Source organism: Pezoporus flaviventris, unplaced genomic scaffold (genome assembly GCF_033815535.1).
Source record: "Pezoporus flaviventris isolate CSIRO_AGI_PZ_B2104156 unplaced genomic scaffold, CSIRO_AGI_Pfla_v1 ptg000012l, whole genome shotgun sequence".
Taxonomy (NCBI): domain Eukaryota; kingdom Metazoa; phylum Chordata; class Aves; order Psittaciformes; family Psittacidae; genus Pezoporus; species Pezoporus flaviventris.
In genome coordinates, this window is record NW_026892560.1 from 162,130 (window position 1) to 181,358 (window position 19,229).

Below are 19,229 nucleotides of genomic sequence, written 5' to 3' on the forward strand. Positions count from 1 at the left end.
AACTGCATGTCCTAGAGCTGTGAGGAATCTCCCCTTCAGGATGATGAGTGAGGAGGGGATGTTTTGGGTTCAGCCGGAGCTTTCCCAGCACTTGATTGGTACCACAGGTGGGATTTTCACCTGCCCCTGGATTCAGACAGGAATGGTTATCAAGGCCCTAACACCCTTCCTTTTGAATGGCATTCCCCCAGGAACAAAAGGAAGCAGTTTCGGGTACTCCATTGTGTATCTCACTCTCACAGTGACATTAACCTGCCAGAGGGGAGACTGAGATGAGCTCTCAGGCAGAAGCTCTTCCCTGGGAGGGTGCTGAGGCGCTGGCACAGGGTGCCCAGAGAAGCTGTGGCTGCCCCATCCCTGGCAGTGTTCAAGGCCAGGTTGGACACAGGGGCTTGGAGCAAGCTGCTCTAGTGGAAGGGGTCGCTGCCCGTGGCAGGGGTTGGAGCTGGAGGAGCTTTAAGGCCCCTTCCAACACAAACCAGACTGGGTTCTGTGAAAAAACAGTCCTTAAGAACTGCTTTTGTGTTTTATAGAATCATATAACAGTTAGGGTTGGAAAGGACCTTAAGATCATCCAGTTCCAACCCCCCTGCCATGGGCAGGGACACCTCACACTAAACCATGGCACCCAAGGCTCTGTCCAACCTGGCCTTGAACACTGCCAGGGATGGAGCATTCACAACCTCCCTGGGCAACCCATTCCAGTGCCTCAGCACCCTCACAGGAAAGAATTTCCTCCTTATATCCAACCTAAACTTCCCCTGTTTCAGTTTGAACCCGTTACCCCTTGTCCTGTCACTGCAGTCCCTAATGAAGAGTCCCTCCCCAGCATCCCTATAGCCCCCCTTCAGACACTGGAAGCTGCTCTGAGGTCTCCATGCAGCCTTCTGTTCTCCAGAGAAAGACACAGAGCCAGAGTTATAAGTATAACTTAGCTATTTTAATAAATCTTATACAGTGCATGGTTATATCATTTTATCCTTTGTTCAATTACATTAATGTACAGTACATTATAGCTTTATCTGCAGGCAGTACAAATATAACAGATGCACAGCTCAGTCATATGGAGATTTTAAAAGTGACTTCTGCATAAAGTCTACTGATACATTTATGTTATGAAATGCCCCCGTGGCTCCCAGCTTTCCACCTCTATCAGCATCCCAAGTAGCTCTAATTCTATGTGATTTCCCTTCCTTTATACCCAAGGCCCAGAAGGGTGCTGTGTTCCCTTACCTCACCATTTGGTTTTGTTTCCATTTTAGAAGAGATTCAGCCTCCTGTGCTTCAACACCTGCTTCCCATCTCCCCCCGAACCCAGAGCCAGGGCTGCTCAGGAGGATTGGCCTCTTCATCCCTCCCTGACAAGGTGAGTGCCCGTTGCCAATTCCAGCTGCTGCAGGGAAGCAGTGACTAAGCCATGCTCCTCCCCTGTGAGTTCCCTGCCTGCACCCTCCTCCTGCTGGTGCTAACCGTGTCCTGTTTCAAGATGAGGAAAAGATACACTTTTTGGAAGAACAAACCCAAAACGGAGAGGTGCATCAGTGTTCTCAGACTGAGACACATGTTCCCCAGTCCCTGCTTCACAGCAGCATGGCTTTTCCTGTTAAATGTGCAAAGGCTGAGGCATGTGCTTAGGCTTTAAAGGAGCTGGGACCACTGACAGCAGGTGAAGGAAAGCACACGTGCATCTTTGTGGAGTCTGGACCTGACTTCCCATTCAGCCAAAGTTAAGGGGTGTGAATGAAGGAGAAGACAAAGTGTTCCTGGTCTGTGAGCAGCTCCTGTAGATGTGTTTGCTTTGCTGCAAGTCGGTTTGGAAGTAAATTCCAGATCTCAATGCAGTCTGTGCCAAACTTGCTGTGGGCAGGAAATCTGATAGGTGCTTGTTTGAGCTTTTAAAGCTTTGATTAAATTACTGGTGCATAATCCCTTAATTTTGTCTCTACGGAAAGGGATGTTTTCCTTATGCCTGTTTTGGATTGTAAGAATTGGGGGGTACTTCACTAAATAAATGTGCATCTGCACATAGTTATTAACAAAAACAGGACGTGAAGAGCAACAGCCTCTGTTAAATTAATTTGTTTTTTTTTCTTGTGGCCATTTACTGTGTATTAAAACCCTTTCCCAGTGTGCTTTTGTTTCTTAAGTTATTTAGGAAGCATTTCAGATTGCTCTTGGCAATGAAAACGTGAAGGTGGGGACGAGGTTGGGAGCAAATAGCAGGGGCTTCTCTTCAGCTTGTCTCAGGCCTGGCTTTGGCAGTGCTGCAGCTCTGTGGCACAGGATCAGTGCCAAGGTGATGGGCTGCAAGGCTGCCTCATCATAGAATGGTTTGGGTTGGAAGGGAGCTTAAAGCTCATCCAGCTCCAACCCCTGCCCTGGGCAGGGACCCCTTCCACTGGAGCAGCTTGCTCCAAGCCCCTGTGTCCAACCTGGCCTTGAGCACTGCCAGGGATGGGGCAGCCACAGCTTCTCTGGGCACCCTGTGCCAGCGCCTCAGCACCCTCACAGGGAAGAGCTTCTGCCTAAGAGCTCATCTCAGTCTCCCCTCGGGCAGGTTCAAGCCATTCCCCTTGGCCTGTCCCTACAGGCCCTGGGGAGGGACTTTTTACAAGGGCCTGAAGGAACAGGACAAGGGGGAATGGCTTTGAAAATGGAGAGGGAAGGTTTAGATGAGACGTTAGGAAGAAATTCTAATGTCTTCCTACTGCTGGGCCTTAGCTCACCTATTTGCAGATTCAAATCACTTGGATCCTGCTCATTGTGTAATGAAAGCCCATTGCCACTGTTTGAAGACAGTACTAACTGGTGCAGGAAGGAAGCAGCCAGTCTTAGATCCTGATTGCTGCAATTAATCCAAGAGGGGGTATGGGGGCACAGAAAGAGGACAGCGAGTTCTCACAGAGTCTCTGCAGGGCCATGGAGAAGGAAATGCAAAGTGAGGGGGAAAAGACTTATTTCTATGGTCCAGACACCACATTCAGGCTGGCTCATTCCCTGCGTGTGCCATGCTCTTCCCAAGCCATGCCAGCAAGGGGGGGTTAGAGCAGGGGCAGCCCTATGAGGAAAGCTTTGAGGGGTGTTTCTAGCTCAAATCCAGCCACTGTCCGACATTCAGCCACTTGTGTGAATTCTCTTCTGCTCTGTTGCATGCACATAAAATTTCAGTATAAAATATATAGTTATATAAAAAAAAAATACTCCATGCAATATTAAACCACCTTTCCCAATGGAACATGGTCTTACTGTCTACCCTTCTCACCAGTGTTCATGAAAGTGTCACTTTGATGACAGTCGCACACTAAGCGCAGCACTGCTGTCCCTCACCTGGAGCAGGGGTCGTTGCTGCCGTTCCCTTTTCCTGCACTACTAGGACTAAGAGCTCAACTAAAGCAGAGAGAGTTTAATTAGCAGAATCAATCCTTTCCTGGCGGCGCTTCATGATCTCCTGCAGCTCGGACTCCCCTCTGCTCTTCTGGAATGGAAACAGAACAGGAAGGTTGAATTGAACTTCAGGCTGTAGTTATAGTATTTAAATGCTGGAAGAGTAGAGCTGTTTTCCAAGGGGTGAGTGATACCAGTGAGAGGGGCAGGTTCATTAGTGGAAAGAGGGTGATGTGGCCCCTTTTGCTTACAAAACTTATCAGCATTTATTGGTTGTGTGGTTCTGGGGGGTTTTTAAGTTGTGTTTCATGAGATGTGTGCTCAGTGGGGTGCCTGCCACTGCTGGTACAGGCACCCATTCAGGCAGGAAGTGTCCCAAAAGCTGCTTACCTCCAGCTGGTTTTTCTCCACGGTGATTTTACTGTAGACTCTGTTGCCCTCATCACCACACACCTTCTTCAGCTCCTCCCTGTTGAGGGAGAAGAGCTGGGCTCCAGTGAGGATCCCAAGGTGTTCCACTGTCCTGGAAGGACACAAAGTGAGATGGTGGTTGTGTTACACATGGCCTCTTGCCAAAGGTGAGGAGTCAGAGATCAAAGGGCTTGGAGCAGGTGATGTGCAGCTCCTACACCAGAAGTTTATCACACACGAGGCACTGGGGCTGTGCCAGGGTGGCAGCTGTTGGGTAACCCAAGCTCTTGGCAGGGATGACAGGACATCAAGCCATGAAGAGTGGGTGAAGCCACATGTCACCCTGGCACACCCACTGTGTACCCAGCCCACGGGCATTGCAGTGATTTCACTCCAGCCACAGCATGGTTGGGGAGCAATCCTGGAGCTCCTCTTGGCTCCCTGTGCAGAGCGTGGGTTGTAGCTCCTAACCCTTGACCATGCACAGCTTTCTGGTCCTGTGCCGGTGGCTGAGGAGGGGCTGGCTCTTCCTCTCTAGGACAGCTTAGAATCACAGAGTGGTTTGGGTTGGAAGGGACCTTAAAGCTCATCCAGTTCCAACCCCCCTGCCATGGGCAGGGACACTTCCCACTAGAGCAGCTTCTCCAGGGACAGGCAGTCACCTGGAACTGGCACTTCAGGCCACGTGCTGAGTTACTTCACCAGTTCTTTCTCTCTAAGCTCAACACTCTGAACTGGGTAACGGGGACCAGACAAGCACCAGTGGCAGGATGTTGTGCTGTGCTGGGCTGTGAGCTGTGGGAATAAGCAAGACCGTTCCTTCATTTAGCTGCACGTTAGGTCTTTTGCTGCATTGCAAGGCAAGGTTTACTTGATAGTGTAGAAGGAAGAAAGGGAGTAAGTTTGTGCTCTGAATTGGATATGATAGATTAAATATAGCCTGGATTTAATACGCTTGAAATCTAATTTGCAACAGAGACTCTGTAAGTAAATATAAATGACTTCTAATCCAGCTGAAACATTCCATCTGCCTCCCCCACTCCTTTCTACATGAAGGACCAGCATTTCGTAGGGCACTAAACCGGATCTTACTCTTTGCTGAATGACTTTGCCTCCAGCCAAGCTTTGACTTCTTCAGTGCTGGACTCGAAGGTGAGGGGCACAAAAACCTGCTGCGGCTTTTCCACCTTGAAATTCCGATGAGGAGGCTGGATTTTGTTGTTTGTGATCTTCTTTAGCAGCTCATCGTTCAGCTCATCCATTTGATGAATCAGTTCTGGGGAAACAAGGCACCAGGTAGAGAGTAAGGGAAGGAAATCAAGCGTTCAGTCAGAAATCCTATGAAATCAGTGTGTTTGTGGAGAGACTGTGAGGAAGGACAGAACGTGGCTCAGCATTTTTATTAACTCTCTAGATGCACCAAAGGAAAATGCTTACTTTCGTATTTTAGCTGTAAAGAACAGGCTTAAGTGCTTTGTTAGAGCAATAGGTGGAGCAATGACATTCTGACCTTCGAATTCCCAGCAGGAGCAAATGTGTAAAGGAGCCCACTACAGCTTTGGAGGCTGGCAGGCCTCCACAGGGAGCATCCTGTGGGAATCTGCCCTTTCCTCCCAAACCAACGCTCTCCACTTCCTTCAGCTTTTGGAACCTCACTTTCTCTTTGGGAGAGACTTAGATTTCTGCAGTTCTTCTCCCGAGTGATGGAGAGGAGGAACCACCAAATAACAGCCGAGTGCTCATTGTTCACACAGTGATCACTGAGCCTAAAAAGCTGCTGAAGGCTTTCTTGCAGGGCAACTGTCAGAGATTTTGGCCTCATTGCTTCAGCTACATCCATCATGGTGATTGGAGAGTCTTGGAACAAGCACTCCTGCTCCTGGGAGACATGAAATCCCTGGTTCTGCTGTTAACCAGCATCAATATCACTGTGTAATTTCTAGAGGAAGGTGTATTCTCTGTCCAGGTACACACAAACATACTCTGAGCTGTCTTTAGTGAGCACGTAACTAAGTGGAGATTGCTCTGGTGTGCAAGAGGAGAGCTCGCATCTGCAGAGGCATTTGCTTTTAGCCAAAAGAACTCTACCACCAACCAACCTGCCTAGAGAGTTCTTGGTCAAAAGCACTTGCTGGGTGTTGTATTTAGCAGCATAATAGGAAGATGCTTTGATAAGAACACATTCATTTTGGTTTTGTGACTGGTGTCTGTCCTGGGTGCTGGGAAAGACCCATATTTTCACCTGTTTTCATAGAATCCCGGAGTGGTTTGGGTTGGAAGGGAGCTTAAAGCTCCTCCAGCTCCAACCCCTGCCATGGGAAGGGATCCCTTCCACTGCAGCAGCTTGCTCCAAGCCCCTGTGTCCAACCTGGCCTTGAGCACTGCCAGGGATGGGGCAGCCACAGCTTCTCTGGGCACCCTGTGCCAGCGCCTCAGCACCCTCCCAGGGAAGAGCTTCTGCCTAAGAGCTCATCTCAGTCTCCCCTCGGGCAGGTTCAAGCCATTCCCCTTGGCCTGTCCCTCCAGGCCCTTGTCCAAAGCCCCTCTCCAGGTTTCTTGTAGATTTTATATGTATATAAATTGTATCTTTTGTATATATAATTGTATATTTTATATATATACAGATTTATATTGGGGCTGACCTTGTTTCTCCTGTTGCTAACTTCTCCTGTTCTTCACCTCATTCAAAAGACATAAACCCACCACACCAACCAGCAGAAGTTTGCTCAAGGGTGAAAACCTGATCTGATGGTGTCTTTGCTCCTGCTGGTGCTGTGAAGTGGTGATAAAGGAGAGGGTCCCATTCCCTGCTGCCCGGTGTTGCTGTTGTGGTTTTGCTTTAGTTTGTCATCTTCCTCTTTGTGAGTTACTTTGTTCCCTTCAGGCTATTGAAATAAGGAAACTGCCCTGCAAACTTAGCAGCAGGAGGGGGAAGAGCCCCATGAGACAGCAGAGGTCAATGAGGCCCCACAGCCTGGTTCTGGGAACAAGGTTCCCATTTTTCCTGCCCCTTGGTAGCCATATGTTTTCTTCCTGTTGCCCTTCACTGTTGCCTGATGTGGAAGGCCAACTCTGTGAGTACCTACAATTTGGATGCTGGGTTTGAGCCCTGCTCCTTCTACTTTTCAGTCTTCTGCTACTTGTAATAAGGAATTCACTGATTCCATTCCTCAGAGCTCCAGCTTTTGCTGGACAGCTAAATAGAAGCAGCAGGAAGCATGAGCTGGGAGTGAGCAGCACGCTCAGGCAGTGTCACTTTTTCCATGGAACTCCTAAAGACTGTGGAGAATAACTCGGTGTTATTAATAGGCACGTGTCTGTGATGCTCGTGTTGTGGGGCTTTCCATCATCCCAGAATGGCTTTGACTTAGAGGAGTCCACAGCAGCTGAACAAGGAATGAATCCTGATTGTGGCCTTGTGGAAACAGCTTGCTATGGGTGTAGGGAGTGATGTGAATGTGGGACGTGGCAGAGCTGCTGCCAGGGGTTCAGAGGGACCACATGAAGGAACAGGCCAGGCGGGTGCTACGTGTGACAGGAGCAAAGGAATCCAGAGAAAGGGATGACCTGGATGATCTTAAGGTCCTTTCCAACCCTATTCTATGATTCTATGTGTGTGTTTGTTCAGCCACACTGGTAGGAAAGTCAACTCTCCCTAGCAGGAGGAAGGCCAAGCTGGAAGGAGGGTTAAGGTGCTTGTCCCAGGCTGCCTGAGGGCCTGTGAGGCCTCAGGACTGCTCTGTTGGCTGTTGTACAACCTGGAATCTCCTCCAAAACCACTGCTGGCCTAATGCTTATCACTAAAAGCTGCAGGCACTCCTTGTGCAGAGCCTTTTGAGAGGGAACACACTTGGGTAGGTCTGGTTACACATTCACAGTGACCAAAAATAGTGACCAGACTATGGTAAAAGCAAAGAAAGAAAGAAAACCACTGGGACTGAGAGTGAGCAAAACCAAAAGCATGTGCTCACAGAGACTTTTCAACTAAGCCCCAAAATGCAAAGCCACAGTGCCACGTTCTCTGGCTGCCTGAGGCTGCTGTGTGACATGTGGAAGGTGCCTGATGCTGGGAGCGTGGAGAGGGACACACAGAATCCCAGACTGGTTTATCTTGATGCTCATCCCATTCCAACCCCTGCCACGGGCAGGGACCCCTTCCACTGGAGCAGCTTGCTCCAAGCCCCTGTGTCCAACCTGGCCTTGAACACTGCCAGGGATGGGGCAGCCACAGCTTCTCTGGGCACCCTGTGCCAGCGCCTCAGCACCCTCCCAGGGAAGAGCTTCTGCCTTAGATCCACCCTAACCCCCCCGTTTCAGCCTGAAGCTGTTACATACGTTCTTTGGCGTCCTGGGGAGAGTTACGGGATAACATTTCACTTCCCCATTTATCCCCAGCGTAGCTGGCAGGCAGCTTGTGAGTTGGGCTGGATGGTCCATATCCTCTGGGGCTCAGGTCTCCTTTGTACCTCTGGTTGGACTGGGTGATAACAAGGGGGAAAAAAAGGATGTGTAAGCTCTTTTATGGCCATTTTTCATTTTCTTGAACTTTTTGCATCCCACCCACAACAACAAATAGAGGGATAAATCACTGTGCTCTCCTTGTGCTGCTCAGCTGAGGCTGCTGGGACTCAGGTGGAGCTGCATGAAAGAAGTTCATTTCTGGGGTCTCACAGAACCCAAAGGCTGTGAGAAGGCATCTGCACCCCCAGGAAACGCGTCACACTTGTCACGCTATTCTCTGCTGGCTTACTGTGCTGTAGATGGCTATGCTCACACGTGCAACTCGGCCCTTCGGCCTTTTTGCTGTGCAGAAATCGCTGCTCACAGGGCTTCCTTGGGGATGGAGAGCATGGGAAGCAAAGGATTTTCATATGAAACCAAGCAGAAAGCCCATGTGAAGCTAAAGCATCACTGCTCTGGTGACTGATGTGAAGAGACACCACTGCCAAGTGCCTGGAGCAGTCTGGAAAGAGTTTCTTGACACTTTGGTTGAACTAACAGAGCTTTTACCCACAGGCCTGCTGCTGCACCTTATGCTTTGGCCAAGCTGGGAAATACCAAAGAGGGGAAGCAATTCCATGTTTCCTTGGGGCATTTTGAGCTCTCCAGCTCATTTTTGCAATGCAAGGTGCTTGAGAGCAATATTCACTTAATACTCATACAGATGGTATTTCCATCTGCCTCCACTCCAGTAACTTGTTCCTGCTGCTGAACTGAGCTGGATGAGGGAATTGTCTGTCTTTAATTCAACTCCCAATAAAATTTTCAGCATTTTCATGGCAAAATTAGCCTTTATGGCTGTTTATGGTCTTTCATCATGTTCACAGCCCAGCCCCGAGAGCAGCAGGCTTCTTACAGCAGGGGAGGGGGTAAACCATAGACTGAGAAGGACATGGGTTTGGGAGGAAGGCACTGGCCAAAGGTGGAACTCTCAGAAGCCCCTGTATCCAGCAGCTGTTTGATGACACTTCAGTGTGAGACATCTCCTGTTGGGGTGCAAGCCATGGTGCTAGGTTGGGGTGGTTGTCCCTTTCCTTCAGGGTCATCCTTTATAGCAGGCTGCTTCTGTAGCACAGGGCTCAGCCCTCCCCTGTCCCATGACCCTGCCTGCCAGTGCTTAACATCTGGGAGCAGGAGGAAAGCATGAGGCTGCTGCATGGGTGGGAAGGAAAGCCCTGATTTTGGGGAGGCAATGGTGGCAAAATGTGAGAGCTTTATCACAGGAGACTCAGGAATCTCCAGCATTCTGGTTCATCTGCGTGTGAGGGTTCATCCCACCCTGTGCACAGCATCCTAAGAACTCCAGGGAGGTCTAATTACAAGGTTATCTCAGAGGCTGGTTGTGGTGTGCAGCTGGGTACCAGTTAAACACCACCTGAGCACAGACCTGTTCAAGCTCGTCCAGTTTCACCACATCCAGGATGTTGTAAGGGACGTATCCAGCCTGCCCGCTCCGGTTGAGCAGCTTCCACCACTGCTTGTTGTCCTCCAACACCTGGGAGAGGGGGAAGAGTAAACTGGTTAGTGAGGACATCACATTCCTGCGTACAGAAAAGGCACAAAGTGGGAATAAAGGACACTAACGTGAAGCTGGCAGAGTAACATCACTGAGGCCAGGAGCTGGCAAATGGGTATTGCACTCGTGTAGTTCAGGATTGAAGCCTTTCCTGAAAAGCATCAGAACTTACCCTGATGATGAACAGGAGAGCATCGCTGGGGTGGGGGGAAAGGGACTGGGGGGCTCAAGAACTCATTGTTCATAGAATCCCAGCCTGGTTTGGGTTGGAAGCTCACCCAGTTCCAACTCCAACACCTGCCACTGGAGCAGCTTGCTCCAAGCCCCTGTGTCCAACCTGGCCTTGAGCACTGCCAGGGATGGGGCAGCCACAGCTTCTCTGGGCACCCTGTGCCAGCGCCTCAGCACCCTCCCAGGGAAGAGCTTCTACCTAAGAGCTCAGCTCAGTCTCCCCTCGGGCAGGTTCAAGCCATTCCCCTTGGCCTGTCCCTCCAGGCCCTTGTCCCAAGCCCCTCTCCCGGTTCCCTGCAGCCCCTTTAGGCACTGGAGCTGCTCTCAGGTCTCCCCTTCAGGAGCCTTCTCTTGTCCAGGCTGCCCCAGCCCAGCTCTCTCAGCCTGGCTCCAGGATGATTTTTAATGTATTTTATCAAGTAACCTTCTCAGAACGGACGAGCTTTGCTGGCAGTTCCTCATTCTATCCATTTTTTGAACAGAGGTTTGAATAGAAGTCTTTGTCTCAAGTCAGAGATGGTACAGTTGGTGTGTAGACCAAGTCACCCCCTACATTCTCCAGCTGCCAGCAGCGTTGGGATAAGAGAAAGGTTATGAAAAAGGATGTTTTCATAGAAAAGAATTCCTGGGGGAGGGCAGAGTGGTAATAATGAACCAGAAGGTGGGTGAGGATCATACTACAGTGACTTGTTTTCCTTCCTCCTGTGACTGACGTGTTTCACAGCTTAGCAATGACCCAGTGCTCAGCCAGCCTGCTCCAGCTCAGAGGTAAAGCTTAGACCTGGCCAAACTTCACGTTACTGCTCAGAAACACCAAGGAAACACGAGCTGGGACCTGCCAGGATCTCGAGGTCTGTCCCTGTTCCCGGCAAGGGGATGAGGGCACAGTTCTCCTCAGCCCATTGGCATACCTCCAGGATTTCATCCTTCAGCACTGAGAGTTCGTTGGCATTTCGTGCGGTGAAATCGTAGCGGATTTTGGCATATCTCTTTGGTGGAGCCATTCCCTGTGCCTCAAAATTCCTGCAGGAGGGAAAACATGGAGGTTGAATGCACAGCCACCTGATCCCTGCAGCAGTGGTGCACTGGTGGAGTGATGATTGTGCAGGGCAGGTACTGTCAGCTGTGCTTGTGTTAGAAGGGGGCAATGCCCCTTTCTCCTCTATCCTGAGGATGATTTTCCTCCCTTGTTTTAGTGAAACATCCCATGTTTGGGAACAAACACACAAGAAGCTGTAGGGCTGTTGGTTAGTGGCCTTATTAAAGGGAACTATGAGGCTGCTGCTTTCAGGGTGGAAGAAAAGCCTTCTCCTGTCTGCTGCTGCCTCCCAAGGACTGGGGAGACTGGGAAAACACAAACAACATGTTCTGATTGCACCTCCTGAGCGCAGTCAAGTGGGAAACTCTCCCATCCTAAGTGGAAACAACTGCTCCGTATGCCAGAGAGGGGAGAAACAAGCCCCAGTGCTGGGGGAAGTAGTGTTGGGAATAAATACAGGCAGAACTGACTGGAAATCTGTGGTTTTCATCAGGCACCACTGAGCTACTGACACAGAATCTGCAGCTTCCAAGGAAAAGTGAGTTTGAATGTTTCCATTCTAAGATTCATTCTGGGGTGGGGAAGAGGAATGTGTCTGAATATGCTGCTTGGGAATTCCTGACACAAGCATATGTGGCTTTCAACACTGACCTGGCTTTTCATGTGGGGAGAGACAAAATAAATATGGGGGACTGGAAAAACTGGTGGAAAAGTGGAATGAAAGGTTCCCTTTGAGCCAAACTGAACTGGTTTCTTTTATCCCCATGGGCTTTGCCTGGTTTAGGAAAAATTGCAGATCTCACCTTTTCCTTCTTCAGCTTTATAATCCCAGAAAGGTTTGCAGTGTGGAAAATCTCCCTTGCCTTGTGTAAGGAGCAGGGAGGAGCTATTTTAATGCCCCTTCTATGGAGCTTTCTGCTTCTGGTTTGCAGTCTGCATAGTCACCACCTGCTGCAGGAGGCCCCTGGGTGCTGTGCTCCCTGTGGATTCTCCTCTGGTTTGTGTTATGTGTAACTCAATGGAGGCAGTGCTGTGGGGTTTAACCTGGTGGTTTTCTGGGGTCACTGATTTTAAATCCATGAGCTGTGGAAACTCTGGACTGTTTCTGAGGGACCCATAAAACCTGACTGTGAAAAGCAAGCCCATCATGCTTCCAGTTCATTTTACTGTCTTCATTAGGTGGCTTTTGGTGGTGTGAATAAGGTTGAAAACATTGCTGTAGTTTGATTTGGAACAGCTCTTGGTCTGGTTACAGCCGTGTGCAATACATAAGGTGTGAGTCTGCAGTGGAGGAGCAGCTTTTCAGGCAGGCTGAATCCATCAGTCAGGAATGGGAGTGGGGGCCTTAACCTGAAGGTGGGGAGGGGGAGGCTGGAATTCCATCTGCTGTAGGATTCCAGGGGTGAGTTATGAGGACTTTGAAGCTACTGTGTACTTTGCAGGCACCTGGATTTTTGCACAAGTGACCTTTGCTGATGGTTGTAATGTTGCTTGGGGCTTTCATGACACTGCAGCTAAAATCCCTGGTGTAAACAGGTATTATGTACTGATGCATGGCTATTATTGGTAATACAGGGGCTCTGGGTTGGCAAACTACCTCAGTTCACTCTGAAAGAAGCATGAGTAGAGCAGGAAATGTGTCTCTCCCAGCTGTGATTGTGGCAAACATCTGGACACACCTGGCTGAGGTTTGCTCTGGGCTGAAGGAGGAGTCAAAGCACGTTCTCAACTGTAGCATCTGCTTCAGTGCCTTTCACTTTGATGGTTTCTTCCTTAAATGCTATCCATAAGGAGCTCTTGGTGTGTCAGTCTGGAAAGCAGGTAGAAAGCTACACCACCTACCCCAGGAGAGATCCTCATCTACTCCTCCACAAGCCCACAATGTAGTTAGACTGGGTGGTGTCTCAGGGAGATGGTCACCTTGGTAAGTCGTATTTGGGACTCAAACTACTATTTATAGTGCTGAGACTAACACTAAAGACAGGCTTAAATCATAAAGCCACAGAGCCGTTTGGGTTGGAAGGGACCTTAAAGCTCCTCCAGCTCCAACCCCTACCACAGGCAGGGACCCCTTCCACTGGAGCAGCTTGCTCCAAGCCCCTGTGTCCAACCTGCCCTTGAGCACTGCCAGGGATGGGGCAGCCACAGCTTCTCTGGGCACCCTGTGCCAGCGCCTCAGCACCCTCCCAGGGAAGAGCTTCTGCCTAAGAGCTCATCTCAGCCTCCCCTCTGGCAGGTGATGTTCTCATGTAAACTAAGTTCTCTTTATTTTCCATAACCTCCCTGAGAAACATGGAATTGGAGAGGAGAATTTCTTATCATTCTTTCCCTACTCAATGCTGTGTCTTTACTGTTTTATGATCCCACCAGGACTTTTGATGGGGTGAATGAGAAGAAGTTATTTTGCTGAGATAGTTGAATTTAAGGTATTTTGCTGCCAGTTTGTAGTAGTTGAGCTTATAAATCTTTTGGATTAGACATAAACCCACGAAAACCAGTCTGGCTTGAAGGTTTTCTCCTAGTTTAGGGCTGGCTATAGGAAAGCTCATGGCTGAGGGCTTTGCTGGGTCTGCCCTGCCAGTCTTTGAGGAGCTGAAGCTGATAACTTCATGTCAAATCACTGTGCAGTGGAGTATGGCAAAGGATTCAGTTTGGGAAGAGTTGGTTGAAACTCGGATCTTGTGAAATCTCAAGGGCTTGAGCTCATGTAAATAAGTGAAACCCTTAAAGCTCTGAACCAAAAGCTTTGGTTTTATGCAGATTTTATACCACTGAGTAACTGGTAATGGAAAACTGGCAGTAGGGCAGAGTATTTGCTTAGATTATAAAGGAAGAGTGTTTTCACTGGGAAAAGGCTTGAGGCAAAGGGGTGGCCTGGTTGGTTCTGGGTTGGGAACTGAACTTCCCAAGACTCCTGAAGAAAGCAGAAGGGGTTTTACCCATTTTCTGGCTTTATCCCATTAAAAAGAGTTGTCTGAAACCAGCATCCTGCCAGTCTCCTGATGGAGAGGTGGGCGAGACTGGAAACACTCATGCTTCATTCAGCTTCCCTTTGGCTGTGTCTCAAAGCAAAAGAAGGAGCTGCTGCCTCCAGAGAACCAAAGTGGTGCTTCCTCAGCTGAAATGTTTTTCATGCAGGTCAGGCTGCACTTCTGAACGTTCGAAAGCTCTCATGTGCCTTAGTACAGATTCTTCCTATGAGCAGGTTCCTTCTCTGCAAGCTGTTGTGGCTTTGGGATGGTTGGATGAATGGATGCTAACTCCTCTTAAGGCATGGAGAACAGAAGGACAGTGTCTTTAGCACATGATCCTTAATATCACTTTGGACTGATGCTATGAAACAAGACCTACTGATTGACTGAGGTCTATCTTCACCTCTTGTGCTGGAAATCACATGTAATTCATTTCCCACCAGTAGGCCTACTGCTGATTAACTGGGTCACACACAACCTTTGAGTTCCCTGATCTGGTTATCAAGCCTGCATTAATAATGGCAGGGTTTTACCCACCACAGCCAAAGCATCCTGGTGCTGGGATAGGTTGTGGCGTGTGTTTATGAGGTTGCAGGTGGGAGCTGGGTGGTACTGGTACAGTACCTGTTTACATGCTGAGTTACATTCTGCTTGAAGGCATCCACAGCCTGGCTCTGCTCAGTGCTCTGGCCACGCTTGAGAGAGGAGTTCCGGTAAGGATATCCATTGGCTGATGAGAGCTGGGAAGGCAAAAATGGAGCCAGTGTTACCAGAGAGGGGAAAGATGTATCAGAGAAAAGGAGAGCAATAGATGAATCGTGGCCTGCAAGCTTGTGGTCATGATGAGGTGAACACCAAAGAAATGTTCTTCAGGCAAACTTGTATGTGTGGGGCTCAGTTAACATAGAATCCTAGAATGGGTTGAGTTGGAAAGGACCTTCAAGCTCACCCAGTTCCAACCCCTGCCACTGGAGCAGCTTGCTCCAAGCCCCTGTGTCCAACCTGGCCTTGAACACTGCCAGGGATGGGGCAGCCACAGCTTCTCTGGGCACCCTGTGCCAGCGCCTCAGCACCCTCCCAGGGAAGAGCTTCTGCCTAAGAGCTCAGCTCAGTCTCCCCTTGGGCCATTCCCCTTGGCCTGTCCCTACAGGCCCTGGTCCAAAGCCCCTCTCTGGATATAGTGTAGGTCCTCTTTAGGTATTGGGCGATACTATGGTGTAGTATCTTATTTTCTGTCATCAGGAGGAGAAGCTGATCATTGCTGCCCTTTTCTGGCCTTATTTCTTTCTTATTTAACTGGAGTAACCAGATCCCAGCTATAGAATCATAGAATAGGGTTGGAAAGGACCTTAAGCTCATCCAGTTCCAACCCCCCTGCCATGGGCACGGACACCTCCCACTAAACCATGGCACCCAAGGCCCTGGCCTTGAAAACCACCAGGGATGGGGCATTCACAGCTTCCCTGGGCAGCCCATTCCAGTGCCTCACCTATTTGTCATTCCCTCCCTCTCGCTCTGACAAAGGGGGAGGCAGAGAGAAGGGAAGACGACCATGGGGCATGAGACCAACCTCCTCTTGCAAGTGTCCGATGTCTATTTCCCAGGGAGCTCCACGGAAGATTTCCACGGGTGGTTCCCAGCCGTTGCGGAATTTGGGGATGTAGGTGGGAATGTTCGCTTCCCGCGGCCATTCGGCTCTAGGACACGAAGCAGGGAATAGCTGGTGAGATCCATGTCTCCAAAAGCACCTCAGGGAGGAGCACTGGCGGCATCGGGGCATCCCCGACCCCTTGGCATGGCTGTAACGTCAAGCACTACCCCTGCCTTTCTCCTGGGGACCCTGGTGGGGCAGCAGCTCTGTCCTCACCTGGATCTGGTCCATGTCTCCCCCAGGGAGTCCCAGAGGTTTATCTCCTTTGGTGTGAGGTGTCCTCGGAGGAAATCTGTGGCGTCTTTGGAAAGAAGTGGGCTGACGACAGACCTGGCGAGGTCGGGGCCCCCACAGCTGCTGACGATCTGGATCACACAAACAGGAGAGGTTTGGTAGGAAACGTTCAATATAGCAAAGCAGGACACACACACACAGGAACAGGAATCTTAGACACAAGAATGAGTGGCTCTGATGCTTTGAAGTCTCTGTGTCTGCCCGCTCCAAAGGACCAGGCTAATTCACACTAGACTTCTCCTCTTTGCCTTCATCTGTAAGGGGGAGGTTTCACAACACAGATGGGCTAAGTTACTGGTTTGCTGTCACCTGAAAGAGACACTGCATTCCCTCAGCGTCCCCTTGTTGTCCTCACACTGCACTGAGAGTGCTTGACTTTAAGCAAATGGTAGATAGTTCCTATGTTCCCCAAGGTATAAAATGAAAGCCAGAGGACAAGTCTTCATGCTGAGGGGTGGCCTGAGTCCTTGGCAGCAGCTGATCCCTAGATCAGCTCAGTTGTCTTGGGAATCAGAGAATCAACCAGGTTGGAAAAGCCCTTTAAGCTCATCGGGTCCAACCGTTCCCAGCACTGCCAAGGAAGCCACTAACCCACGGCATTGAGGCCTCGTCTCCACGGTGTGTGAGCACTTGCAGGGCCAGTGACTCCAGCACTGCTCTGGGCAGCCTGTTCCAATGCCTGAGCACCCTCTGGGGCAGGAATTGTCCATACAAAGCAAGTCCCCAGTGAAACCAATGAATGAGGTTTACCAGTTCCAGTGGCCCAAATAGGAAGTGCACCAGCTCTGAGGCGCTGGGGTTCTGGATGTGCTTCCTCAGCTTGGCCTGGAAAGGGGAAGGAAACCCAGATTAACTCCAACCTGCTTTTGCCTTCTCTTTTCTGTCACGTGGAGGGATTGCTGCTGTTTGCTATAGTCAATAACAGCCTGAGAAGTAAAGGAACTTCAAACAGTGCACCTGAAAGCAGGGCAGAAGAGTGAGTGAGGAGTGGGAATCATCCTGTTTTAGTTGTAAGAGTGCTAAAGCTTGGAAGGGGTGAGGTACCTACTGTGTTAAAATCAGTCCTTTTGGAGCTATTTTATAGAACCCCAGTCCTGGTTTGGCTTGAAAGGAGCTTAAAGCTCATCCAGTCCCAACTCCCTACCATGGGCAGGGACCCCTTCCACTAGAGCAGCTTGCTCCAAGCCCCTGTGTCCAGCCTGGCCTTGAACACTCACAGCTTCCCAAATGCTTTGAGGCAGGGCTGTGTCTGTGAAGGGATCCAGGCCTGCTCAGTCCCATCCTGGACGTTATGTTTCTAGTTTCAGTTTCACAACTTGGCCTCAGAACCCTGCACAAGGTGTGTTCTGGATTCTGAAGGGTCTGGAATTCACACCTTTGTCCCTTCATAGCGTTTTTAGTTCAATTTTCACTCTAAATGCTTGTTACCTGATCTATGGGGGAAAGCCCTGTCACTGCATGGGATGAAAACACCTTCTGTGTCTTACCAAGAGGTTAAAAGCCAGTTTGGTTTTCTGGAAGCAGTCGATGAACTCTGCCTCACTTGGGGGTCTTGCTCGAAGAGTCAGCACACCCTCTGCATGAGAAGGGAGACAGGACACTGTCATTAGAGCATCCCTGTTCAGGAAGGATTCACGTTGCTGGCATGCAGAAGACATGGCAGTAATGGGTGCTGAGACAAGAACTCCTGTAAGTCAAGGGTTCAGGGAAAGTGAGAAGTATTTCTGTGTGCTGGAGGCTTCCCCAGGCTCTGTGTGCTCTGTGAGACCTTAAAGCTCCTCCAGTTCCAGCCCCCTGCCATGGGCAGGGACCCCTTCCGCTGGAGCAGCTTGCTCCAAGCCGCTGTGTCCAACCTGGCCTTGAACACTGCCAGGCTGTTCATCCATGCCCCTGTGCTCCCTGTTTTTCCCAGCTGCTGCATGTACCTGCTGGCCCTTTCTTCTTGTTCTTCTTCCCTTTCTTCCTCTGGTTGAGCTGCCTGAATGCCTCTGCAGCCTTCTGAAGCCTGGCGACAAACACCTCAATGTCATCCAGAGTGCAGTTCAGGATTTGCTGTGAGGACACAAATGCAACAAAGCAAAGTGAATCCCTGAGTGTGCTGCCCTGCTCCTGCCTCACTTCCCGCAGGAATGCGCGGGAGCAGGGAATCCAGGCATGGAATTAAGCTGAATTCATCACTTCCCAAACACAAAGCTGTGCCTCGTGCTGTGCTTATCAATGTGACAAGTGACCCCTGCTAATGGATGGCTGGAAAACAACCCCAAGACCAGGCTGTGGGCTGGGGAGGAGCAGAGCTGAAATCAGCAGAGCTGCCTCGGGTCAAAGGGAACTGTAACCGAGCCAGTGATGGAGCTTTGCCTTTGGTCACCTTATCTTCATGCACAGTAGATGGCAGTTTGGCAATGACTATGCATTAAGTATCTGTTCGTGGAAGAGCCCTTTGCTTCCCTCCTCTCTTCTCCCTGCTGACCACTTGCCCTTCTTGTTACCCACCGTTTCCTTCTCAATCTTCTGTGCTAGGATGGCTCGGGACTCCTCGTGGTCGTGGCCGCCGGAGCCTCGTCGCTCATAGTCTGCAGAGAAGGCAGGGAGAGAAAATGGATTTACTCCGAGTTTGAAAATGGGCTCCATTAAATACAGGGGCAGCCTCTTGTGACACGAATGTGTCAGCTCAGTATAACAGGGTTTGAAAGGGCCGGGGCAGGAGGTGTTGGGACAGTGGGATATGGAGTGGGAGACGTGGGGAGGCAGTTCTGGCAAAGGACCACATAAAACTGTATGTCATCTTTCAGATGAGGTGAACAGTTTTGACAAGTGGTGTAGGGGAAGCAATAAGGTGTGTTTCAAAGGAGAAGCAATAACAGAATCCGAATGGTTTGGGTTGGAAAGGACCTTAAAGCTCATCCAGTTCCAATCCCTGCCCTGGCCAGGGATACCTTCCCCTAGAGCAGCTTGCTCCAAGCTCTGTCCAACCTGGCCTTGAACACTGCCAGGGATGGGGCAGCTCTATGTTATGTTCATTATACAAAACTGGCCCTGCAATAGGCTGTTTGGGAGGCCTGAGCATGTGCTTGGCTTCAGATCCTGTCCTAATGAGTGATTCCTTTCCTTAGCTGGTGTCTGGAGTTTTATATGGTATCCTGGTTATGTGTGCTCCTTAGACCTAGAAACTGATCCTAAGAGAAGGTGGTGCAGTGGGCAGTGATGAGAGGTTACAGTTTGCTCACCATT

The 19,229-nt window shown here is 50.0% G+C and overlaps 1 protein-coding gene across 1 annotated transcript in view; it reads right to left on the reverse strand.

The window, feature by feature from the left end:
- Window positions 1-3,196: 3,196 nt before the first annotated feature.
- EPS8L2 (EPS8 signaling adaptor L2) overlaps window positions 3,197-19,229 on the reverse strand; it is a 59,572-nt gene continuing 43,539 nt past the window's right edge. Inside the window, exons 9-21 of the mRNA XM_061450932.1 lie at window positions 18,492-18,571; window positions 17,924-18,050; window positions 17,486-17,574; window positions 16,749-16,823; window positions 15,921-16,069; window positions 15,624-15,750; window positions 14,678-14,793; window positions 10,954-11,065; window positions 9,683-9,790; window positions 8,131-8,272; window positions 4,888-5,071; window positions 3,775-3,907; window positions 3,197-3,475 (exon numbers count right to left, since the gene is read on the reverse strand). Coding sequence (XP_061306916.1) covers window positions 3,404-3,475; window positions 3,775-3,907; window positions 4,888-5,071; window positions 8,131-8,272; window positions 9,683-9,790; window positions 10,954-11,065; window positions 14,678-14,793; window positions 15,624-15,750; window positions 15,921-16,069; window positions 16,749-16,823; window positions 17,486-17,574; window positions 17,924-18,050; window positions 18,492-18,571 — 1,514 coding nt within the window. The 3' untranslated portion in view covers window positions 3,197-3,403. The remainder of the gene's footprint in view (window positions 3,476-3,774; window positions 3,908-4,887; window positions 5,072-8,130; window positions 8,273-9,682; window positions 9,791-10,953; window positions 11,066-14,677; window positions 14,794-15,623; window positions 15,751-15,920; window positions 16,070-16,748; window positions 16,824-17,485; window positions 17,575-17,923; window positions 18,051-18,491; window positions 18,572-19,229) is intronic.